The sequence below is a fragment of the Ranitomeya imitator genome, chromosome 1, assembly GCF_032444005.1.
Source record: "Ranitomeya imitator isolate aRanImi1 chromosome 1, aRanImi1.pri, whole genome shotgun sequence".
NCBI classification, from domain to species: domain Eukaryota; kingdom Metazoa; phylum Chordata; class Amphibia; order Anura; family Dendrobatidae; genus Ranitomeya; species Ranitomeya imitator.
This window is the reverse complement of record NC_091282.1, coordinates 661,448,562-661,475,502: the sequence shown is the minus strand read 5'-3', so window position 1 is coordinate 661,475,502 and position 26,941 is coordinate 661,448,562. Positions and strand designations below refer to the sequence as shown.

At 43.4% G+C, this 26,941-nt stretch overlaps 1 protein-coding gene across 2 annotated transcripts in view; it reads right to left on the bottom strand.

Annotated features, from left to right (window-relative positions):
- Positions 1 to 7,999: 7,999 nt before the first annotated feature.
- Positions 8,000 to 26,941, bottom strand: part of KCNN3 (potassium calcium-activated channel subfamily N member 3) — a 156,532-nt gene continuing 137,590 nt past the window's right edge. For both annotated transcript variants that reach the window (XM_069728888.1, XM_069728889.1), the window contains 4 exons: positions 20,411 to 20,521; positions 17,332 to 17,459; positions 16,990 to 17,059; positions 8,000 to 13,925 (listed from right to left, as the gene is read on the bottom strand). In XM_069728888.1, coding sequence (XP_069584989.1) covers positions 13,629 to 13,925; positions 16,990 to 17,059; positions 17,332 to 17,459; positions 20,411 to 20,521 — 606 coding nt within the window. In that variant the 3' untranslated portion in view covers positions 8,000 to 13,628. The remainder of the gene's footprint in view (positions 13,926 to 16,989; positions 17,060 to 17,331; positions 17,460 to 20,410; positions 20,522 to 26,941) is intronic.

Genomic DNA, 26,941 nt, shown 5'->3' with positions numbered 1-26,941 from the left:
CATATGCAGAAGGGTATGATGGTAAAATTCAGGCGTTGCCCTTTACAAAACCTTTAAATGTGAGCTTTGGCCCTAAAACTTTTGTATCCAAATTTTTATTTGCTAAAGGTGCACCTACCTGCTTGTTGGGTACTGATGTCTTAAGTAAAATGCATGCAAACATCCATTTTAGAGAAGATGGCACAGTTATGCTGACCATCCCTGAAGATGCAGAAACTCTGGAACCATATGTTAGAATACAGGCAATGGAGGATTTTCCCGAAATTTACACTCAACAAGCAAAAATTGACTTGTCTCGGGTTCCTGACAGCCTATGGGCAAAAGGAGACACTGATGTAGGATTTTTATCAGTAGCTCCTATACTGTTAGAAACTGCCCCGGGAACCATATTACCTCAGCTTAGGCATCAGCGCCCAGCAAGAACAGGCGATTTCTCAACAAATTCAGGATTATGTGTTACAAGGTGTTTTGGTAGAAATCAGGTCACCCGCCAATACACCCTTATATCCTGTTAAAAAGAAAGTGTCCTCCAAAGAAACTATGGTGAAATATCGCATGGTGCACGACTTACGGGAAATCAATAAGGTTTTGGCACCGGTCACCCCTGTGGTACCGAATCCTCATACCTTACTGTCTCAAATTCCCAGCACTGCTGCATATTTTACGGTAATTGACTTATCAAACGCATTTTTTTCTGTGCCACTACATAAGAACTGTTGGCATTTGTTTGCCTTTACATTCAAGGGTAAACAATTAGCATGGACAAGATTGCCACAAGGTATGGTACACTCACCAAATTTGTACTCTGAAGCAATGCAGACCGTGCTAAAAAATTTCATCCCAGAACCAGGAGTAGTCATTCTACAGTATGTAGATGACTTACTTATTTGTTGCCCTGATGAGCAGACGGCAGTTACCTCAACTGTTAATTTCTTAATTTTCCTAGCGCAAGAAGGCTGTAAAGTAAATAGACAGAAACTCCAGGCTTGTCAACAAACAGTCGTGTTTTTAGGTCACTGCATATCACAGGGCATCAGACACCTCACACCTCAACGTACGGAAGCCATACGTAAAATGCTTGAACCCAGGAATCACAAACAGCTGCGTGCTTTCCTAGGTATTGTTTCACACTGTAGACAGTGGATCATACATGCAAGTCAACTCATGCAGCCTTTATATGACTGTATTGCCAACACACCATATTCACTCAGTGAAGAGGCTAAACAGTCATTTTCCTCTTTGAAAACAGCACTGGTATCAGCTCCGGCTTTGGGACTCCCAGACTACACTAAACCTTTTCAATTGATGGCAGCTGAGATATCCTCACATGCTACAGGGGTGCTCACACAAAAACATGGAAACAAACAAAGACCTGTGGCATACATATCAGCTCATTTGGACCCTGTAGCTAGAGCCGCACCTTCTTGTGTAAGAGTAGTAGCCGCAATTTCACTGTTATTAGATAAAGCTTCTGAGATTGTTCTTGATCACCCACTTCTAGTTCAGACCACCCATGATGTACATGGCATTCTTAACCAGGTCCAACCTAAACATATTTCAATGGCCAGACACCTCTGTCTCCAATGTTCCCTACTACTGCCGCCCAACATTTCCTTTGCCAGGATTCAGACTCTTAATCTCGCGTCTTTGCTCCCTTTAGAGTCTGAGGGGGGTACCATACCTGAGGAAACTGCACTCTCCAACTCCTTTGAAACTGCACTCTCCAACTCCTTTGACCCATCAAAGTCAATGCATGATTGTGTACAATTAATGGAACAAGAGACTCAGGGCTTATGTAATGTACGTGACAAGCCACTCTGTAATGCTACATTTGAACTTTTCATAGATGGCAGTAGATATGCAGATATGAATGGACAATTTCATACAGGTTATGCGGTAGTAACTCAGCATGAAGTGCTGAAAGCAGAACCTCTCCCTGCTAATCAGTCTGCACAAGAAGCAGAACTTACGGCATTAGTTGAAGCTCTAAAAATAGCCAAAGATCAGACAGCAAACATATACACTGATTCTAGATATGCACATGGCATTATTTTCGATTTTGGCGTAATATGGAGAGCCAGAGGTTATATGACTGCTTCAGGTCAACCTGTTAAACATGCCTCCCTCATTAGACAGATTCTGGAAGCAGCACAAGAAACTAAAGAAATAGCGGTGATAAAGGTAGCTGCACATGTGAGACTCGACACCGAGGAAGCCAGGGGTAACGATAAAGCCGATAAGGCAGCAAAACAGGCAGCACGTAAACCCTTACATCATGCCCACACACTAGATAGCTCTGAAGATGATGAGGAAAGATTGAAGGAAGCTCAGAAACAGGTAGACGACGAAGAACGAGGGCAGTGGCAGAAAAAAGGGGCAGAAGATCAGCAAGGATTATGGAAAAAAGGAACTTTGTTGTGTTTACCCAGAGCCTGGTACCCCGCAGTGGCAAGTGACCTCCACCTACCCACGCATGTGTCGGCAAATGGTATGACGCTCAAGGTAAAAGAAAGGTGGTTGGCTCCAGGCTTTGGTAATTTTGCTCGGAACATGTGTGCTGCATGCGCTATATGCCTGGCACACAATCCAGGTCAGGCCATTAAAACCCCAACCAAGCATCATGTAAGACCACTGTATCCCTTTCAAAGACTCCAGATCGACTACATCCAACTTCCTAGGTACAATGGATACGAATATGTGCTTGTGTGTGTGGACATGTTCTCAGGGTGGCCAGAGGCTTATCCAGTTCGTAAAGCCTCAGCAAAAACTACTGCCATTAAAATAGCACATGAACTGATACCCCGTTACGGCATGCCTGAGGTGATCGAGTCAGATAGGGGTACCCATTTTACTGGGGAAATATTCCAGAATGTTATGAAAATGTTGGGAGTAGAAAACCAGTTTCACACTCCATATCATCCACAGAGTTCAGGTAAAGTGGAAAGATTAAATGGGACAATAAAATTAAAAATCCAGAAGGCCATGGCAGAAACAGGAAAGCCTTGGACCGAGTGTCTACCACTTGCCCTGTATTCCATCCGAAACACCCCAAGGGGGAAGGCTAAGCTGTCACCACATGAGATTCTTTTTTGGTAGAGCAGCAAATTTGGGTTGTTATTTTCCACAACAACTGATGTTGAATACTGAGACTTTAACTGCTTATGTACAAGAATTACAAAAACGTTTAACTAAAGTGCATTCGCAAGTTTTTGCTTCCCTTCCAGATCCAGAAAATCTCGAAGGAGGCCACAAGTTGGAACCTGGTGATCAAGTCTACGTGAAAAGACACACCAGAAAGACTCTGGAACCGAGATTTGACGGACCTTTCCAAGTCCTGTTAACAACTCCAACAGCAGTCAAGCTTGAAGGAAAGGCATCATGGATACATGCAAGCCGTGCCCAAGCACACACTGTATAAAAGAGCTGCAGATAACTCACCACGTCTCTCGGGGAGGCCGCATATAGTACAAATGGGAATTCCCAACAAAATTGCTAGTACCATTTTTTATTTATCCTATGTTAACACAAATGTGGGATAAATTAGTTAGAGCCACGGATTATCTAGATGATCAGATTTGGGATATATTGGACATATTAAATACTAGTATAGCTGTACAGAATCAGCTTATAATAGTCACTAACCAACATACCCTGGTATTGGATTACCTAACTGCCTCACAAGGGGGTATGTGTCAAATCATCGGACCCACCTGCTGTCATTATATAGACCCGAATAGTACTATGAGTATGAGATTTAAATTAAAAGACGTACAACGACTCAGGGATCAGTATGACAAAGACAATGACCAAAATAAGGATAGCTGGTGGTCAGATACCTTTTCTTTTCTTAACCCGGCCAATTGGTTCAGAGGGATCGGTGGGTGGGTTACCGGGATTATGCAAAGCCTAATACATACAGTTATGGTTATTGTAATTATATATGTATTATTCAAGGTTGTACTCAAGGGTATCTCGGTATGCACAAATAAATTTTGTGTAATGGATGCGAGAATATAAAGTTTTTTTTGTAATATCACAAAAAGAATGACTAAAATGATCGACAAGGTTTTGAATGGAATATGTCAAAGGGGGGATTGTGAAGAGCAGAACAAAAATGATTACCTCAATGAACAAAAAAAAAAAAAAAAGAATTTGTGATAAATATTGACCTGTCCATTCAAGGACATTTTAGCTATAGTATGAAATCCTGTTTTTCTTGTCTGTGGAATTGCCTTTGTACTGTTTGTTGTGAAACTGCCGCCCACGAAACTGTTTTCTTTTCTTTTCTTTCTTTCCTGTTTTGTCTCTTTGTTTAAACATGCAAAACTTGTATAACCACTAAACCTACTGAAACCACTATATAAAGAGGGATAGCACCCTGAAGGCAGGCGTGCTTCAGAGACTTCCCAGTGATACACTATACAAGACGTGTCTTGTGTATTATTTCTGGTGATTTCCCACTTCCAAAGGCTGCTCCGACTGAGTGTGATCCCGACAATCCGATGCGAGAGCATCGGATGCGATATGCTAATGACCCTCAGCTCCTGCTCGCAGCAGAGCAGGAGCCGAGTGTCCTGCGTCTGTGCTCCGATTCTCTCGCACAGGGAGGATCGGAGCACAGCTGAGGAGGAGGCGGAGAAATTAAATTCTCCATCTCCTCCATTGCTGGGGTCCGCTTATAGCGCACATCACTCGGATGATATCTGAGTGGTGTGCGCTGTCTCACTCGCACCCATAGGCTTATATGGGTGCGAGTGAGCCGCGAGTTTTCCTCGGTCCGAGACAATCGCAGCATGCTGCGATTGTCTCGGACCGAGGAAAACGGCCGACAAAAAGTCGGCTGCTGGGAGCGGCCCCATAACTTAATATTGGTCCGAGTGCAATGCGATTTTTTATCGCATTGCACTCGGCCGTTTTAAACGCCAGTGTGACGCCGGCCATAAAGTCACAGTGGTCAGAATTGTAATAGTTGGCTTGGTCATTTACGTGCAAACCACCTCCGGGGGTAAAGGGGTTAAATGAGTCAGTGCTCATCTGCGAGTTTTTTCTCAACCCAAATCGGACTGAGGTAAAAATCACTGCTTGCTGCGATTGGATGCAAGAATCAGATTGCACTCGCTAATGCAAGTCAATGCGTGCTAGAAAAAAAAAATCGCACAGCACACGGACCATGCATGCCCTTCAAACTTTTACGCACACATCTCAAAGGAAACCCAACATTTCATGATCCAAAAACAGTAAATTCACAGCCCGAACCATCAGAATAGAATATATAGATAGAATAGATAGATGTCCTGAAGATATTTCAATGAGTGCTAGATTCGGATGGGGAGGTGGGGTTCAAATACAATTTTTGCATGTGTTTTTTTTTTTCTTTTAACAAACTGGGTTAGTAATGAGAGTGTCCAGTAGATGTCTTAGGCCGGTTTCACACGTCAGTGGCTCCGGTACGTGAGGTGACAGTTTCCTCACGTACCGTAGACACTGACTCACATAGACACATTGAAATCAATGTGTCTCTGCACATGTCAGCGTGTTTTCACGGACCGTGTGTCCGTGTGCAAAACACGGAGACATGTCAGTGTTTGTGGGAGCGCACGGATTACACGGACCCATTAAAGTCAATGGGTCCGTGTAAAACATGTACCGCACACAGACGCTGTCCGTGTGCAGTTCTTGTGCCATGCAGGAGACAGCGCTACAGTAAGCGCTGTCCCCCCAGCGTGGTGCTGAAGCCGCCATTCATATCTTCTCTCCAGCAGCGTTCGCTAGAGAGAAGATATGAAAAATCCTTTTTTTTTCTTTTCGTGTTTAAAATAAAGATCCCTGTCTCCTCCCCCCTCCCACCCCCTGTGCGCCCGCCCGCTGTTAATAAAATACTCACCCGGCTCCCTCGCAGCTTCCTCTCAGCGCCACACCTTCTCCTGTATGAGCGGTCACGTGGTGCCGCCGATTACAGTCATGAATATGCGGCTCCACCTCCCATAGGGAGGTCTCCTGCACGCTCCTGGTGGTACCCAGTCAGCACACGGGTGGCACACGGCTGCCGCACGTGTGCCACACTGATGTTCAAGGTAAGCACACGGACACACGGACACGGATAATTCCGGTACCGGAATTATCTGGACGTGTGAGACTGGCCTTAGAGTGTCTTAATAGCTGTCTACAAATAATTCAAGGGCTGTCACATTGTAGAAGGATCATCTTTATTCTCATTTGCACAAGGAAAGACTAGAAGCAATGGGATGAAACTGAATGGGAGGAGACACAGATTAGATATTAGAAGAAACCTTTTGACAGTGAGGGTGATCAATGAGTGGAACAGGCTGCCACGAGAAGTAGTGAGTTCTCCTTCAATGTAAGTTTTCAAACAGAGGCTGGCAGACATCTGTCTGGGATGGTTTAGTGAATCCTGCTTTGAGCAGGGGGTTGGACATGTTGACCCAGGAGGTCCCTTCCAACTCTACCATTCTATGCTTCTCCATTTGTTAACCCTTTGGCTTGATGCCAGCAGACCTCACAAAGCTGAAATCAATCCTATAAACCATTACCACAATTGCCACAACACCAGGGCAATTGGAAGAGCTAGAGCGAAGTGCCAGAATTGGCGCATCTCATGTCATGTGTCAATTCTGAGGTTGCTGTAGGCATGTATTTTTAGGCTGGGAATGGTTCATTAACTAGAGACTTGCCCAGTTTGATAATGTAAGTCTGCAGTTGTCTGCTTTACCTTGGCTGGTTATTAAAAATAAGGGTGACCCCACGTCATTTTTTTTCAAATGTATTTATTTAATAGGTTAAATAAGGCTAAACACCCTTTAGTGCCACATGAAAGGCAGTAAAGTGTTAAAGTTTATTATATGTAGGGGGCTTGTGAAATAATATATCTATCATTGGACTGATTTTTTTTGTACGCTAGTGTGACTCCAGCGTAAATGTGATTGGCTAAAGGTACCTTCACACTAAACGATATCGCTAGCGATCCGTGACGTTGCAGCGTCCTGGCTAGCGATATCGTTCAGTTTGACAGGCAGCAGCGATCAGGATCCTGCTGTGATGTCGTTGGTCGGGGCTAGAGGGCCAGCACTTTCTTTGGTCGCTAGCTCTCCCGCTGACATCGCTGAATCGGCGTGTGTGACACCGATTCAGCGATGTCTTCGCTGGTAACCAGGATAAACATCGGGTTACTAAGCGCAGGGCCGCGCTTAGAAACCCGATGTTTACTCTGGTTACCATCCTAAAAGTAAAAAAAACAAACGCTTCATACTTACCTTCCGCTGTCTGTCCCCGGCGCTGTGCTTTCCTGCACTCACTGTGAGCACAGCGGCCGGAAACTAGAGCGGTGACGTCACCGCTCTGCTTTCCGGCCGCTGTGCTCACAGCCAGTACAGAGAAGCACAGCGCCGGGGACAGACAGCGGAAGGTAAGTATGAAGCGTTTGTTTTTTTTACTTTTAGGATGGTAACCAGGGTAAACATCGGGTTACTAAGCGCGGCCCTGCGCTTAGTAACCCGATGTTTACCCTGGTTACCGGCATCGCTGGTCGCTGGAGAGCGGTCTGTGTGACAGCTCTCCAGCGACCAAACAGTGACGCTGCAGCAATCCGGATCGTTGTCTGGATCGCTGCAGCGTCGTTTAGTGTGAAGGTACCTTAATTCTGAACACAACCACCACCCCAATTATAGGAAAGTGTGCACACTTTTGCAACCTCATTATTTTAATTTTGTTCTCACACTTAAAATTATTTCACTGTGGTTATCTTTATGGTTCTGTCACTATTATGGAGACACTTCTTTGGTATTATTCAGTCTGCCTGATTTTACTTCTGGTACTGTTGTGTAGGTAAAATCTGATCCCATGGTGGGCCGGGTAGCCCAACAATTAGGTAGCTGGTAGGTGTGACAAAGAATTTATAACGAGGTGTAGCTAATGTATTTGAGGGAGCAAATATCTCTTTAAGTGACACACAAACTCAGTAAAAGACACAGACGGCACTTCATAGCAAACGTCTTATATTTTATTTACCATCGATAGAGTGACTGCGCCTGGATGAGACCGGGTGTCGCGTCACCAGCATTCTATCTATATAGAAAGAGTAAAAAATAGCTTGATCGGATAAGGATATCTTTGTTATAAAATATAAAAAAATACGTTGAAGGAAGATACATATCATAATAAAATAAAAGGAGATGAACAAATTACCATCGACACGTCGGCCGAGGAGAGCGATGGAGACGACATGACAACAGGCTACATTCTGCAAGACAAATATGGCGGATTTCTACATCGCAAAGTCTCCAAGACTGGGATCAGTATGAGCTGATGACTTTGCAACCGTGCGGCGGGAGAGGTACGCTTTCTTGGTCCTAAACGCTTTTAAACCCTGCTTCCTGGACTAGATCTAGAGACCACCACTCTTGCCATAGACTACTCGACAGTGGATGAGGGCTCAGGACTGGAACTGGTGGAGCCATCACACTGATTGGTCTAAGGGCTAGAAAAGTCATCTGCACCAGCTGTGGACTGCCACTGGGACATGGTAGAAAAGGTCAAGGGCGTAACTAGAAGAGAGAGTGCCCCTTAGTAGAAATCATGATGAAGCTCTTATTAAGAGGAAAATGCCCTTTTGACATCAGGCTGATGAACACACCGTGCTTCTCACAAAGCATTCAATCGTGACCATCTCTTTGGCTTTTCCACCCATTTCTCAATCATCTACCCAATATGGCCAATGAAATGGACAGCCTTTTGTAGGTGCCATATTGTCGCTCACTACATGCAAAAACACATGCAAAACTCCCTGATTCTGACTGGTCCCTAAAAACAGACTAATGGACAAGACAGTCTTCTGTAACTTTTAGGCATTTGTCCACTAGCGAAAGATGACCCATAGGGGGCACTATGGAGAAACATGAAATTAAAGCCCCATGTGTACATTAATGCTATAGGTCTGCTGTTAATATAGAGAATGGATGATCACAGCTTTTTTGGCAAGTCCTATGTGTGGCTACTGTCACGTAGTGGGAGAGGGAGGTTCGAATCAACATCTTTGGATCTACTAAGAATAGGACAGTGGTAATAAATGCCAGTGCTCCTGCTAGAATTATTACACAGGACCAATCACACCTGCTCACATTCTGAATTTATATAAAATACATTTGGTATCTGCTCAGTAACATTGTTGGCTAAATCAATATGTATATTTACTAGTGACCAATTGCATCACTGAGAAAGCTGCCAATCCATTCAATGGTGAGTTACGACATCACTGAGAATACAGCTTATCCAATGACATCACTGAGAAAGCTGCCAATCCATAAAATGGCGAGTGACAACATCACTGAGAATGCCATCCTAGAAAGTGATGACATCACTGAGAATGCAACCTATCCATTTATTACAGAGAGATTACATCACTGAGAATGCAGCCTATCTGTTCACTATAGAGTGATGACATCACTAAGAATGCAGCCTATCCGTTTACTATAGAGTGATGACATCACTGAGAATGCAGCCTATCCGTTCACTATAGAGTGATGACATCACTGAGAATGCAGCCTATCCGTTCACTATAGTGTGATGACTTCACTAAGAATGCAGCCTATCCGTTTACTATAGAGTGATGACATCACTGAGAATGCAGCCTATCCGTTCACTATAGAGTGATGACATCACTGAGAATGCAGCCTATCCGTTCACTATAGAGTGATGACATCACTGAGAATGCAGCCTATCCGTTCACTATAGAGTGATGACATCACTAAGAATGCAGCCTATCCGTTTACTATAGAGTGATGACATCACTGAGAATGCAGCCTATCCGTTCACTATAGACTGATGACATCATTCACAGCCTACCGGTTATTGTGGCCTCTTAGAAACACTGTTTTACAATCAGTTTCTTCTGCCTATAGGAAGTAGATGCTAATGACTGAGGGTTATTTATTCCATAACCTCAGTAAGGAAGTTTGCATTTAGTCCCAATTACCTGTTGCTAATCCAGTTGCCAGGAATAAATCGATGCCTTTCATTCTAAAACCTGAAATGTTCCATTATTAGTGTAGAATTACAAAGTATCTGCAACAGGGGAAGTAATACTGTCCAGTATAAGGATGGATGGTACAGAGCAATGATCTGCAGAGAGGTCAACCATGAAATAATCTGCAGGATATATGGACAGTAATGAAGTTTGCAGAATATAATATTCTTTATATGAAGCGAAATCTATCAAACTATACAAATTCACACACTGATACATTCAATCCCCCATGTGATAACCCCTGGACGTTACCACCCTTGACCACTAGAAGGGGCTGCTGTGCAACGACTCAAAGCAACAGTCACTAGGAGCTATGTAAGAGGATATTATGGGGTGTGGGCTGCTAAAATAGAAGAAGATTGGAGGCTATATTTTGACGGCTGCTTTTGCGCACACAGTTATGGTCTTTCTGACATACACGTGTTTCTTCCTTCTGCAATCCATAAAAATAATCAAGAGGAGACAGATTCAGCCACAATCGAGAAGTACAAAAAGAAAAATTGCTTTGTGAATTTATTGATAGATATTAAGAACTTTGGCACTCAATGAAACACTGTTGTCATGGCTGTCGGAGCACTGGCTTTCTGCCCCTGTGTCGGAAACCTGGTTTCCTACATAATATCCTAAAAAATAAAAGGATTTGGCCCATTTTGGAGAAGCCTCCAATGCCAGTCCCATCCTAAAGCCTCAATAAAGGCAACTTGAAACATTACTAATGATGTCACAATAGTGACAACATCAGTACTGATTGGTTCATTGTAATCCATCATCAAGCCAGACCCCCTTTACATGGGAGTGCGCATAATACTGTGGAGGAAAAAGTATTTAGTCAGTCACCAATTGTGCAAGTTCTCCCACTTAAAAAGATGAGAGAGTTCTGTAATTGACATCATAGGTAGACCACAACTATGAGAGTCAAAATGAGAAAACAAATCCAGAATATCACCTTGTCTGATTTGGCAAGATTTATTTTTCAAATTATGGTGGAAAATAAGTATTTGGTCATTAACAAAAGTTCATCTCCATATTTTGTTATATATCCTTTTTCTGTAAGTCTTCACAAGGTTGGCACACACTGTTAGGGGTGTGTTGGCCCATTCCTCCATGCAGATCTCCTCTAGAGCAGTGATGTTTTGGGCCTGTCGCTGGGCAACACGGACTTTCAACTCCCTCCAAAGGTTTTCTATGGGGTAGAGATCTGGAAACTGGCTAGGCCACTGGCGGGGTGCTTGGGATCATTATTATGCTGAAAGACCCATCCACTTTCCATCTTCAATGCTATTGCTGATGGAAAGAGGTTTGCACTCAAAATCTCAAGATACATGGCCCCATTCATTCTTTCATGTACACGGATGAGTCGTCCTGGTTCTTTTGCAGAGAAACAGCCCCAAAGCATGATGTTGCCACCCCCATGCTTTACAGTAGGTATGCTGTTCTTTGGATGCAACTCAGAATTCTGTCTCCTCCAAACACGATGAGCTTTGTTTCTACCAAACAGTTCTACTTTGGTTTCATCAGACCATATGACATTCTCCCAATACTCTTCTGGGTAATCCAAATGCTCTCTAGCAAACTTCAGACGGGCCGGGACATGTACTGGCTTAAGCAGGGGGACAGGTCTGGGACTGCAGGATCTGAGTCCCTGGCAGCATAGTGTGTTACTGATGGTAGCCTTTGTGACGGTGGTCTCAGCTCTATGCAGGTCATTCATTAGGTCCCCCATGTGGTTCTGAGATTTTTGCTCACCGTTCTTGTGACCATTTTGACACTACGGGGTGAGATCTTGCGTGGAGCCCAAGGGAGATTATCAGTGGTCTTGTATGTCTTCCATTTTCTTATCATTGCTCTCACAGTTGATTTCATCACACCAAGCTGCTTGCCTATTGCAGATTCAGTCTTCTCAGCCTCGTGCAGGGCTACAATTTTTTTTTTGGAGTCCTTCGACAGCTCTTTGGTCTTCACCATAGTGGAGTTTGGAGTGTGACTGTTTGAGGTTGTGGACAGGTGTCTTTTATACTGATAACAAGTTCAAACAGGTGACATTACTACAGATATTGAGTGGAGGACAGAGGAGCCTCTTAAAGAAGAAGTTACAGGTGTGTGAAAGCCAGAAATCTTGCATGTTTTTAAGTGACCAAATACTTATTTTCCACCATAATTTGCAAAATTAATCTTGCCAAATCAGACAAGGTGATTTTCTGGATTTCTTTTCTCATTTTGACTCTCATAGTTGTGCTCTACCTATGATGTCAATTACAGGCGCCTCTCATCTTTTTAAGTGGGAGAACTTGCACAATTGGTTGCTGACTAAATACTTTTTTTCCCCACTGTATAATAAGCTGAGGATGCTCCCACATGACCTCACTTGGCCCAAACTTTCATCTGACGAGTCCTCTTTTTTTTATTGGTGCAGTTACTTTTTCTTTAACACTTCATACCTTATTTTAAAGGGCTGTGCTCAGCTAACTCCCTTTAAATTATTACTGTCAGGTAGGCAGTGTAAAAGACACATTAAACCATTTTCTGCTTTATATTATAATTCTTCCCTCACCAGACTCTTTAAAGTCATATCGACAGTAATTTCTGCAGATATCTGCTAACTGGAAAGTTTAAGAAGGGAGCGGGTGCTCAGATTTTGATTGTTTTAAGCATAAATATATAAATATATATTTTTTCTATTTTTCAGTAGACAAGGCTGATTGTATAGTTCCATTCCATATTGAGCTAGTCTATAGCTGTAGAAAGGTACACAGTGATTTACATACCACACTCGGGCCATCTATCGTCATTTCAACACAACCTGTTTGAAACGAAAGTTGTATTTTATCGTGTATTTTGGTTGTGTCGTGGTGCAAAAATACATACAGAAGTGGTGAGCGCCCACGTATAGCGCAGGTAGATGTATGTTGCGCAGTGAGTAACAGATTATTTTCCGTTACCACCCCAAAGCTAATTGGGTACTGTTATGTACCACCTTTTGCGTCTCCTTTGACATATATATGCCAAGCACAGAAATTCAATGTGTGAGAGCACAAGGACTCCCATGTCCTTAATAGCAAGACCAACTGACGTCAACCATCTGGGCTGTTGACTCAATACCTCTAGAGCGGGCCCAGGCCTTACCCCTTGGGGGGGGCACTCATGGTTGTGACAGTATTGGCCTTCAGAGTACAGGCACTTTGTAAGAAGAGGATGAGGCCAAGACTTCGGAAAGGGTTGGTTTTGCTTGCACTGGCATTAGCCCCCATGGAAGTGCCGGGACATTGGAGGGGGGTGTTAGAGAAAAAAAGGACTCTAGTAGGAAAATCAGGGATGGCGTTGGCAGGTGGAAGTGGGATAGTAAACGGTCCTTCTCCACTAAGCATTGCAGGTTACTTGGCAGTGAATGAGAAGGTGCGTCATAGTATCTTAACCTTCAAGCAGTTCCTCACGTTGAGCGCCATTTGGCTTTCTACAAGACGGTTCTACTCAAGGTTAGCTGAGATTACATGATATTTAGGTTGCAGGGTTCCCAACATCTCCTAAACAATCCTACTGACGGCACGCTATGACTTTGGAGGTCTATTATCCACAACACAAGCTTGGTCAATCAGCAGCTACTGGAGCTGGTGTGCGGTGTCGGAAAAGATGCCGAACTTATCCCCATGGGACTGTCCGATAGGGGAGTCTGTGGAGTTCCAACCGTGACTCCAAGCGCCCGTGACTCCAATATGACAGAAAGAAGATGCTGCTGCTGCTGTCGCAGGGCGTCCACGATCAGGACAGGAAGAGTGTTGAAAGTGGAAGTTATCTGGTCCAGTTTGGTTTCTAGATTCCCAATCTGTTTTTCCAGATCTTCGCTGCGGTCATTGAGCTCAGTTATTAGATCGTACATCACACTCTGCATCTGCACATGGGTAAAAAATAACGAAAATATTAATTTTAATGGAAAATTGTCAGTGATTTGAGGTACGGAATTACATTGTGTGATATCTATCTACAATGCCAGGTGGTGGATCATGAGGTGGAAAATGAGTTTGGCTTGGACTACTCCATCCAATCTAGGCAAACACCAATAGGACAGAAAATATATAAATTAGGCAGCACCAACCTCAGTAGCAATTAGTGGATCCCGTACCATAAACCCCATAGGTACACATAGGGCCAATGACCACAGTATGAGTACTAACTATCCATGCTACAGATCCACAATGGACTAATATGTGTGCTACCAACCTGATCTGTCAAAGTGGTGAGTTGGAAAATGAATCTAATGTCTGTAAGCCATCTGTTTGTAATTACTCTAAGGCCGGCTTCACACTCAGCGTATGAAAATACGGTCCGTATATTACGGCCGTAATACGCTGAAATGTCCCGAAAATAGTGGTCCGTAGCTCCTCCGTAGGCAGGGTGTGTCAGCGTTTTTTGCGCATGGCATCCTCCGTATGTAATCCGTATGGCATCCGTACTGCGTGGTTTTCTCGCAGGCTTGCAAAACCAACATACCGCTATAGAAATGATCCATGTGTCCCAAAAAGAAAAAAAAATATATATATACTGTCTATATATATATATATATATATATATATATATATGTCATTAGACACATATATGTATATATATTAATATTTATTCCAGCGCTATACAGCTTGAAAGCCGGTAATTCAATTACCGGCTTTTTCTTTCTCCTTCCTAAAAGCCGACATGATTTGAGACATGGTTTACATACAGTAAACCATGTCTTCTCTCCATTTTTTTTGCAGATTCCACACTACTAATGTCAGTAGAGTGTATCTGCAAAATTTGGCCGTTCTAGCTCTTAAAATAAAGGGTTAAATGGCGGAATAAATTGGCGTGGGCTCCCGCGCAATTTTCTCCGCCAGAGTAGTAAAGCCAGTGACTGAGGGCAGATATTAATAGCCTGGAGAGGGTCCATGGTTATTGGCCCCCCCCCTGGCTAAAAATATCTGCCCCCAGCCACCCCAGAAAAGGCACATCTGGAAGATGCGCCTATTCTGGCACTTGGCCACTCTCTTCCCATTCCCGTGTAGCGGTGGGATATGGGGTAATGAAGGGTTAATGCCACCTTGCTATTGTAAGGTGACATTAAGCCTAATTAATAATGGAGAGGCGTCAATTATGACACCTATCCATTATTAATCCAATTGAATGAAAGGGTTAAATAAAACACAAACACATTATTTAAAATTATTTTAATGAAATAAAAACAATGGTTGTTGGAGTATTTTATTCTACGCCCAATCCAATCACTGAAGACCCTCGTTCTGTGAAAGAAAAAACATAATAAACCAACAATATACTTACCCTCCGCAGATCTGTAACGTCCAACGATGTAAATCCTTCTGAAGGGGTTAAAACATTTTGCAGCAAGGAGCTTTGCTAATGCAGGCTGCTCCTCGCTGCAAAACCCCGGGGAATGAGTCTAAATATAGATCAATGAGCTATATTTAGCTTCATTTGCGGTGAGGCGCCCTCTGCTGGCTGTTTATAGATCGTGGGAACTTGCCTAGAAAGCCTGGGAGCTTTCTAGGAAATTTCCCACGATCTATGAACATCCAGCAGAGGGCGCCTCACCGCAAATGAAGCTAAATATAGCTCATTGATCTATATTTAGACTCATTCCCCGGGGTTTTGCAGCGAGGAGCAGCCTGCATTAGCAAAGCTCCTTGCTGCAAAATGTTTTAACCCCTTCAGAAGGATTTACATCGTTGGACGTTACAGATCTGCGGAGGGTAAGTATATTGTTGGTTTATTATGTTTTTTCTTTCACAGAACGAGGGTCTTCAGTGATTGGATTGGGCGTAGAATAAAATACTCCAACAACCATTGTTTTTATTTCATTAAAATAATTTTAAATAATGTGTTTGTGTTTTATTTAACCCTTTCATTCAATTGGATTAATAATGGATAGGTGTCATAATTGACGCCTCTCCATTATTAATTAGGCTTAATGTCACCTTACAATAGCAAGGTGGCATTAACCCTTCATTACCCCATATCCCACCGCTACACGGGAATGGGAAGAGAGTGGCCAAGTGCCAGAATAGGCGCATCTTCCAGATGTGCCTTTTCTGGGGTGGCTGGGGGCAGATATTTTTAGCCAGGGGGGGGCCAATAACCATGGACCCTCTCCAGGCTATTAATATCTGCCCTCAGTCACTGGCTTTACTACTCTGGCGGAGAAAATTGCGCGGGAGCCCACGCCAATTTTTTCCGCCATTTAACCCTTTATTTTAAGAGCTAGAACGGCCAAATTTTGCAGATACACTCTACTGACATTAGTAGTGTGGAATCTGCAAAAAAAATGGAGAGAAGACATGGTTTACTGTATGTAAACCATGTCTCAAATCATGTCGGGTTTTAGGAAGGAGAAAGAAAAAGCCGGTAATTGAATTACCGGCTTTCAAGCTGTATAGCGCTGGAATAAATATTAATATATATACATATATGTGTCTCACTGACATATATATATATATATATACCTATTCTATGTGTACACATTTATTCTACCTATTGGACTGTAAGCTGTCAGTGTGATTTTACTGTACACCGCACTGAATTACCGGCTTTTCTCTCTAACAGCGCTGCGTATTTCTCGCAAGTCACACTGCTTGTCCGTGTGAAATCCGTATTTTTCACGCTTCCATAGACTTTCATTGGCGTATTTCTTGCGCAGTACGGTGACAAACGCAGCATGCTGCGATTTTGTACGGCCGTAGAAAGCCGTATAATACTGATCAGTAAAATACGACAGATAGGAGCAGGGGCATAGAGAATAATTGTGCCGTATTTTTTGCGAGTTTTACGGATGTAGTTTCTGCGCTCTTACGTCCGTAAAACTCGCAAGTGTGAAGCCGGCCTAAGTCAGATACAGGATGAAATTATGGAGAAGCTTAGACATTTCTATGGCTGGACAGTGCAAATCAACAGATTATGTGTTGTATACTTACCTTGGAGAGATCTACCAAGGTGTTGGCTTGGTCACTCAGCTTCCTTTGCTCCATCTTCACGCTCCGTAACCTGCAAAACAAACCAACCATCAGGAAGTAGTCATTGATAAATTGATGCCATCGCCTTGTAGAAATAGTTTGTGAACCACCACACGATTAGAGAGGACAATCATAGATGTAGAAGATCACAAAATTCTCAAAGGTAAGATAAAAAATTTCTTATGCCTTTTTGTTGTTTATCATAGTCTATTACTTGTGCGGCAGTTTTTCATGTTTGCAATGCCAAGGAAAAAATATGCTTATTCCCTTACCCTCATAATCTTGTAAGGACTGCCTACTTACTGATGAATGGCCTGCAAGAACTTCCTCTGGTGCTTGCGGACTTTAGCATGGTCAATCTTCTTCAGTAGTTTTGTGTGCTTGTAAATTAGCCATGTTTCACGTAAGACGTTGGCTGCTGCATTCTTTATCTGAAATATAATAGTGTGTAAGGAATGTGGACAGGCCAACGTTACCAGATCCAAAGTGACCATGTTGTCATACATCTTATCTACTATCTGTAGTCAATCAATCATGTCTATACCATTTTATTATCCATTTCATCTAGACCATGCCAACAACCGTTTTGTTTAGATCAGGTCATCATCCATTTCATCAACATCACGTCATCATCCATCTCATCTACACCAAGCCATGATTCGTCTCATCGACACAAATTTATCAACCGTCCCATCTACACTACATCATCATCTACATAATCCGTCTTTTCTACACCACGCTATCATCTGTCTTATTGGCACCAAGTCATCATCTGTCTCATCAACACCATGCCATCATTAGTCTCATCAACACCATGCCATCATCCGTCTCAACTACACCATTTTATCAACCGTCTCATCTATATCATTTCATCATCCATCTCATCTACATACATCGCATCATCATCTCTAGATAGATAATATCATCTGCCTCATCTGCACCATATCATCATCCATCTCATCTATATCATGTCATCATCCTTTCAAATGTCATATATACCATCATCTCATCTACTCTATGCCATTTTTAATTTCATAGACAGCATACCATTAGTGTCATCTACACCACTTCATCATCCATCTCATCTACAGCATGTCATCATCCATCAAATCTACACTACATCATCATCTGTCTCATCTACACCACATCATCACCCATCATCTACATCATATTATCATCAGTCTTATCTACACCGTGTAATCATCACCATGTTAATCTCATCTACTCCACACAAAAACGTATCTACCGGCATCATCATCCATCTTGTCTATATTGCAACATTGTATCACTCATCGACACCATAGCAACATCGATCTCCTGTCCGCCATGATATCCACTGCAACTGTAATCCATGTGTTAATCTACTTTATTAATCCTTTAGATAGTGCAAGTCCAGTTTAAAAAACACTGGTTAGTAGTATCAGTTCATTCTATGACCCTTACTGCCAGATCATGATATCAGACATTAGAGTTATAAGATGTGAAAGAAGTATTGCAAGGCAGTGTAAACAGGTACGTGGATACAACAGCGCAGAGAAAGGATTACTCATTGGTAACTTAACCAACAGATATTTATTTAACACAGATATATGTGGTGCCTAAGACACAATACCAAGATGTGAAGAAAACAGAGGAATTACAGTAACTTATTATACTGAGTATTAAGACAATTCTATTAACACACTATTGTTATGTTATTACAAGTAAACAACTATTGTTAGTGGTGTCTTGGACTTAACATCTACACCTAAGTGTGTCACAGCACTATCGAGCCCATCACCGTCTCTCTATCACCCTCAGAGCAATACGGACCATCTTACAGGCCGTAACGAGGGTCTACGATGCTCCACCATTAAGCCGCAAATCCTGTATCCATGAGTCACTTTCCACACCCGTTAGACTGGCCGTCTTCGTTCTCTGAACCACTACCTCAATTCCCTTTCTACTGTATGTCTACACTGGAAGCTAGGCTCATGCAAACGTCCCACTTCTGCAGCCTGGTTGTGTCTCTCTGCCCTACCCTGCTCACTCGGTTCAGATCTCCAAGCTCTGGTCTCCCGTCTCTGGCTCTGGTAACTCGGCCTGGGATCTGGTTGCTTGGTTTTTCTCTAGGGTTTGATCACTCAGTTCCTCACTCGGGTCTGGTTACCTGGTTCCTCACTCTGGTCTGGTTACTCCCTTCCTCACTCGGGTCTGGTTACCTGGTTCCTCACTCTGGTCTGGTTACTCCCTTCCTCACTTGGGTCTGGTTACTTGGTTCCTCACTCGGGTCTGGTTACTTGGCCCCTCACTCGGGTCTGATTACTCGGTTCATCACTCGGGTCTGGTTGCTCGATTCTTCACTTGTAATGGCGGCTGTTTGTCAACTCTGCTGCACCATACGTCTAACCTGCCACAAGTCCAGGCGCCGACTCCTCCCCTTCTGGACCTTTTATAATTGCTAACTACGTTACAGCTATCACCTGACATGGTGTCACCTCCAATATCTTCCCTGGGGAAATATGCACTTCACTCCTCAGTTCCTCCTAATATACCGTAATTCTCTCTGCTTTCTCTTTTCCTATCATCTTTGATCAGCAGATGGCGGTGTTCGCTTGCAGACAATCGGTTAGGCATTAACTGTGAGAATCTTCTCACTTGTCCATCTCCTTACAGCAGCAGTGCTGTATTCTTTAGCAGAGGCCCCAAGCAGCCGATGCTTCAGGTGCTGCCAGCAGAGAGCAGCAAAGTACTGACATCTGGATAAGAAGAAACGATTACATTTGCTTCTGTTTATTAAGTATGGCTTTTTTTTGTCTTTTTGTGATTATATTTTTTACAGCATATAGAACACTTCTGCATTGCTGTGTCACGTACTCCCAGAGCCTTCGCTCTCTTGTCTTCCAGCAATAGAAGATTGCATGATTTCAGACTTGATGTCTATGACATCTTACAGCTGTTGCTTGGTTGCGTGTGACCTGCAAAGAAATCCTGGAAATCAGGATTGGTTTCACAAATAAGAGCAGGAGCTCTATTCACTGCATCTGCTCAAATCCTTAGTAGATGAGAAAGTGAGATTGCTGTCATTAACTGGTTCTCTTCTGGTGTATTACCGCCATAGCTCATTGGAAGGCCAACCAACACTTATATATGCCATAAAAATGTGTTACAATTTACATTTTATATCTATACCAAATTTTTGACACGTTTCGGAGTCTTTAGCATCTTGAAATACAGAAGTTCGAAATGTAACAATGCTTGGTTATGGATTTTAAAAGTGTTTTTTGGGGAAAGCAGTACAGGTTTTGCCTTCCATTTATGTCTGCATTTCCCCTGACCAGAAAATCTTGCAGCCCCAGATAGTGACCCCTCCATCTTGCTTGGCATTTTCTAGCTAGCTTACCCGTTTTGTTAGCTGTGTATCCATCATGAAGTTATGGACGTGCTTTTCAGCTTTGGTGAGCTCCAGCTTTCGAGCGACCACTGCCACCACTAAGGCAGTACAACCAGCACCCTGTAAAGAGACAATCGGATAGGAGTCATCGTTAATGCATTCACCATTTTTCTCCATGGCTGAACAAAGTCCAACCCAACCAATTTTCTGCTTGCAAATTTCTGTCTCTTACTGACAAGGAGAACAGCGGGTTCTACGTCCCGAGGGAGCCCTGCACTATAACATTTCATTGTCTCGCCTTTGCAGCTGCTTGGACTAAAAGATTTTGCTGCCATTTACACTTACAGAGGCCTATTTAGTCCCTCCAACCCAGCATTTGTCCTACCGTATTACCATGCTAAGAAAAAAGATGTCATATTTTCCACCAGTCCTAGAAACACTAGCTCTCGGTCATATGCAGGGCGATATATGTCATCTAGAGTTAAACAAAAAAATTAGCAGGACCCTAGTGCAGAAGTGATGTTGGTAGTTCAGATCCTTACAAACCTTCGACTACCCGTCAGCATCCCTGCCGCTTCTTCTGAATAGGTGACCCGACAAAACATCATCATTGTTGTGACGCATGCATGACATAGCACTGGGCCTTCTAATCAGAAGAAGCACCAGCAATGCTGGCAGGTAGGAAAAGGTTTGCAGGGCTTTTGTCCAGCAGCCATGGACTATCGATGTAGCAAATGTATTTGCTCAACTCTAATGACATGATGTAATTTATCTTGGAAATCCACCAGATTTACACAACAATATTTATTAGAAATTGAACTCAATCACCAAGTTTCATACTATTTGTAAGAAATTCAGTAGGTCCAAATTGTGTAAAGTATAAATATATTTGGAGACAGTCACTTAGAGAGTCACTTCGGCCTTACACATGATCACTGAGCAATAGTCTGATAAACAATTAATGTTACGTCAAGAAACATTTTAGTCTGTCACAGTTTTTTAAATTGGCCATACAGGATCAATGACACCAAGCAAAGGATGAACTACAGGTGCTTCTCACAAAATTAGAATATCATCAAAAAGATAATTTATTTCAGTTCTTCAATACAACAAGTGAAACTCATATTATATAGAGTCATTACAGAGTGATCTATTTTAAGTGTTTATTTCTGTTAATGTTGATGATTATGGCTTATAGCCAATAAAACTCCAAAAGTCATTATCTCAGTAAATTAGAATACTTTATAACTAGTGATGAGCGAATATACTCGTTACTCGAGATTTCTCGAGCATGCTTGGGGGTCCTCCGAGTATTTTTTAGAGCTCGGAGATTTAGTTTTCTTCGCCTCAGCTGAATGATTTACAGCTATTAGCCAGGCTAAGTACCTTTTGCTTTTAAACCAGACATTGGTACATTTGGCAGTGTGAACTGATGCCAAGTCCTGCTGGAGAATGACGTTTCCATCTCCAAAAACTTGTTGGCAGAGGAAAGCATGAAGTACTCTAACATTTCATGGTAGATGGCTACCCTGACTTTGGTTTTGATAAAACACAGTGGACCTACACCAGCAGATGACATGGCTCCCCAAACCATCACTGATTGTGGAAACTTCACACTAGACTTCAAGCAGCTTGGATTGTGGCCTCTCCACTCTTCCTCCAGACTATGGGACATTGATTTCTAAATTAAATGCATAATGTACTTTCATCTGAAAACAACATCTTGGATCACTGAGAAACAGCCCACTTCTTGTTCTTCTTGGCCCAGGTAAGATGCTTCTAGCATTGTCTATTGGTTATGAGTGGCTTGACACAAGGAATGACTCCAGCAGCAGTCCACTCCTTGTGAATCTCCCCCAAATTTTTCAACGGCCTTTTTTTTAACAATTCTTTCAAGGCTGCGGTTATCCCGGTTGCTTGTGCACCTTTTTCTACCACATTTTTTCCTTCCACTCAACTCTCCATTAATATGCTTGAATACAGAACTCTGTTAACAGCCTGCTTCTTTAGCAATTACCTCTTGTGGAGTGTGTCACTGACTGCCTTCTGAGATAATGATGTTTGGGTTTTAATTACCGTATATACTCAAGTATAAGCCGACCCCCCTAATTTTGCCACAAAAAACTGGGAAAACTTATTGACTCGAGTGTAAGCCTAGGGTGGAAAATGCAGCAGCTACCGGTGAATTTAAAAAATAAATAGATGCTCCATACCGTTCATTATGGCCCCATAGCTGTGCCATATAGTGCTCTGCACCGTTCATTACTGCCCCATAGATGTACCATATAGTGCTCTGCACAGTTCATTATTGCCCCATAGCTGTGCCATATAGTGCTCTGCACCGTTCATTCTTGCCCCCTAGCTCTGCCATATAGTGCTCTGCACCGTTCATTCTTGCCCCATAGCTGTGCCATATAGTGCTCTGCACCATTCATTCTTGCCCCATAGCTCTGCCATATAGTGCTCTGCACCGTTCATTCTTGCCCCATAGCTGTGCCATATAGTGCTCTGCACCATTCATTCTTGCCCCATAGCTCTGCCATATAGTGCTCTGCACCTTTCATTCTTGCCCCATAGCTCTGCCATATAGTGCTCTGCACCGTTCATTCTTGCCCCATAGCTGTGCCATATAGTGCTCTGCACCATTCATTCTTGCCCCATAGCTCTGCCATATAGTGCTCTGCACCGTTCATTCTTGCCCCTAGCTGTGCCATATAGTGCTCTGCACCATTCATTCTTGCCCCATAGCTCTGCCATATAGTGCTCTGCACTATTCATTCTTGCCCCATAGCTCTGCCATATAGTGCTCTGCACCATTCATTCTTGCCCCATAGCTCTGCCATATAGTGCTCTGCACCGTTCATTCTTTCCCCATAGATCTGCCATATAGTGCTCTGCACCGTTCATTCTTTCCCCATAGCTCTGCCATATAGTGTTCTGCACCGTTCATTCTTTCCCCATAGCTCTACTATATATTGCTCTGCACCATTCATTCTTGCCCCATAGCTATGCCATATAGTGCTCTGCACCGTTCATTCTTGCCCCATAGCTCTGCCATATAATGCTCTGCACCGTTCATTATTGCCCCATAGATGCTCCTTATAAAGTTGTGCCATTGCTGCTGCTGCTGCAATAATAATAAAAAAAAAAAAAGCCATACTCACCTCTCTTGATTGCAGCTCCCGGCGTCTCATTCCGGCGTCTCGTCTCGGCGTCTCTCTGCACTGACTGTTCAGGCAGAGGGTGCCGCGCACACTATATGCGTCATCGCGCCCTCTGACCTGCACAGTCAGAGTGCAGAGGCGCCGGGAAGACAGAGCGGCGCCGGGAAGATGGAGCGACGCCCGGCGTGTGGAACGCGGACAGGTGAATATAAAATGCTTACCTAGTCCTGCCGCTCCTGACGCTGCCCTTGCCTGTCACACGGTCTTCGGTGCCGCAGCTCTTCCTGTCAGCGGTCACTGGCACCGCTCAGAGGAAGGAATATGTGGCTCCACCCCTATGGGAGTGGAGTCCATATTAATTTCTCTAATAAGCGGTCCCACGTGACCGCTGAACAGGGGAAGAGCTGCGGCACCCGGAGACCGTGGGACGGCAGAGGGAGCGTCAGGAGCGCCAGGACTAGGTAAGTATGCCTCAGCTCCCTCTCCCCCTCACCCGCCATCCCTGCCGCCCACCGTGACTCGAATATAAGCCGAGAGTGGCACTTTCAGCCCAAAAATTTGGGCTGAAAATCTCGGCTTATACTCGAGTATATACGGTAGCTGTAAGCCATAGTCATCAAAATTAACAGAAATAAACACTTGAAATAGATCACTCTGTTTGTAACGACTCTATATAATATATGAATTTCACTTTTTGTATTGAAGAACTGAAATAAATTAACTTTTTGGTGATATTTTAATTTTGTGAGAAGCACCAGTACATTTCTGGGAACATTCTTTCACCGAAAGGATTGTATGTCAAATAAGTTAAACTTTGCCGACTTTTGGTCTTTCATCTGTTGTTGAAAGCTATCTTTTGTTGTTAAAGTCCCTCTCAGTCATCTGCTTTGGATGAAATATTATGTCCTGATCAATCTCAGAAGTTGTGCACCTTCACGTTTGGATCGTCCATACACATGTGACAGGTAGAAGCTGCGCTGTTGATTTAGAATCATCCAGCAATTAGAGGGGTTCAAATGGCTATAGCAGAAAGGGAGTGGTTATCTCAGCCCCAGGGGATACTTTGAAAGTGGTTATTGTGTCCCAGACATGGATATCCAACAGTAAGGTGTGTGTGTTAGGGTACCGTCACACTATACGATTTACCAACGATCACGACCAGCGATACGACCTGGCCGTGATCGTTGGTAAGTCGTATTGTGGTCGCTGGAGAGCTGTCACACAGACAGCTCTCCAGTGACCAACGATGCCGAGGTCCCCGGGTAACCAGGGTAAACATCGGGTTACTAAGCGCAGGACCGCGCTTAGTAACCCGATGTTTACCCTGGTTACCAGCGTTAAAAAAAACAAACAGTACATACTTACATTCCGGTGTCTGCCCCTTGCCGTCTGCTTCCCGCACTCACTGACTGCCGGCCGTAAAGTGAAAGCACAGCACAGCGGTGACATCACCGCTGTGCTCTGCTTTCACTTTACGGCCGGCAGTCAGTGAGTGCGGGAAGCAGACGGCAAGGGACAGACACCGGAATGTAAGTATGTACTGTTTGTTTTTTTTTACATTTACGCTGGTAACCAGGGTAAACATCGGGTTACTAAGCGCGGCCCTGCGCTTAGTAACCCGATGTTTACCCTGGTTACAAGCGAACGCATCGCTAGATCGGTGTCACACACACCGATCCAGCGATGACAGCGGGAGATCCAGCGACGAAAGAAAGTTCCAAACGATCTGCTACGACGTATGATTCTCAGCAGGATCCCTGATCGCTGCTGCGTGTCAGACACAGCGATATCGTATGGATATCGCTGGAACGTCACGAATCGTACCGTCGTAGCGACAAAAGTGCCACTGTGAGACGGTACCCTTAGAGAGTCTCCTCTCAGACTGAAATCAGACAAGCTGTATAGACCAGTTCTAACAAGGAGGCAATTGCTGTAATCATAGAAGCAGTCAGGACAGCCAGAAGCATCTTTATTATCTCAAGATAGAAGTGAGAGAGCTACAGCACTGAACTCATCCCCCTCTCCCCACCTCACTGCATGAGAAAGGTACAGTTCTGCTTAGGTTAAAACACTGTGTGTGAAGAGGAGTTATCTGTGAAGAGACTTTCATATATGTTGATGAAGCATTGCATGAAGAGAAGTGATTCTGTGTAATGAAAAGAAGCTTGAATAAAACCCCTGTGATCAACTTCAGTTCAGAACTGTGTCACAGCTGTGTGCTTGCAAACCATTACCTCCTCTCTACTGTGAATTGAAGAATTATAATTAATGGTCGCCCTGAGTAAGGTATCCCCAGGAGCCCCAAAATAACTCATGTTTCATAGAATCATAGAATGTTAGAGTTGGAATGGACCTTCTTGGTCATCTGGTCCAACCGCCTGCTCAAAGCAGGATTCACTAAATCATCCCAGACAGGTGTCTGTCCAGCATCTGTTTGAAGACTTCCATTGAAGGATAACTCACCACATCTTGTGGCAGCCTGTTTCACTCATTGATCACCCTTACTGTCAAAAAGTTTTTTTCTAATATCTAACCTGTGTCTCCTCCCATTCAGTTTCATCCCATTGCTTCTAGTATTTCCTTGTGCAAATGAGAATAAAGATGATCCTTCTACAATGTGACAGCCCTTGATATATTTGTAGACAGATATTAAGTCTCCTCTCAGTCTTCTTTTTTGTTTGCTAAACATCCCCAAATCCTGTAAACGTTACTCATAGGACATGGTTTGCAGACCAGTCACCATTCTGGTCGCTCTTCTCTGAACTTGCCCCAGTTTGTTGACGTCTTTTTTTAAAATGTGGTGCCCAAAACTGGACACAGTATTCCAAATCAGGTCTGACAAAAGAGTAGAGGGCAATAATTATTTCATGTGATCTAGACTGTATGCTTCTGTTAATACATCCCAGAATTGTATTTGCCCTTTTTGCTGCTTCCTTTGTATCGCTCTCATATCTTGAGTGGCGTGCATGCAACACAGACCATAATAGTCGAAGATTGGGTCCACTGCCCATACTCGAAGAGGTCACAAATAGATGAAGGTAGGAAAGTGAGAACAGGTGCAATTACCCAGCCTGCAGGACAGAATACCTCTTAATTCCTGTCCTTTCATGTAAACATTTTGAGCAGCCATTTAGTACCCACACACTATGGTGTGTAAATCACAGTGGGAAGACCTGGCATGTCAGTGTGTGTAGAAAGAGTGTGTCATTCATAGTATCACCATACAAAAATGCCAAAATTGATTACTTGGTCAGGGTATTCGTTTCACCCCAGTATGTTGCACACATAAGTTTGCATGGGCTTGCTTTATGATGGAGACTGATGGCAAGGTTGAAGTGAATGGTTGAGGATAGAGGTCAGTAGGCTTTTTTATTAT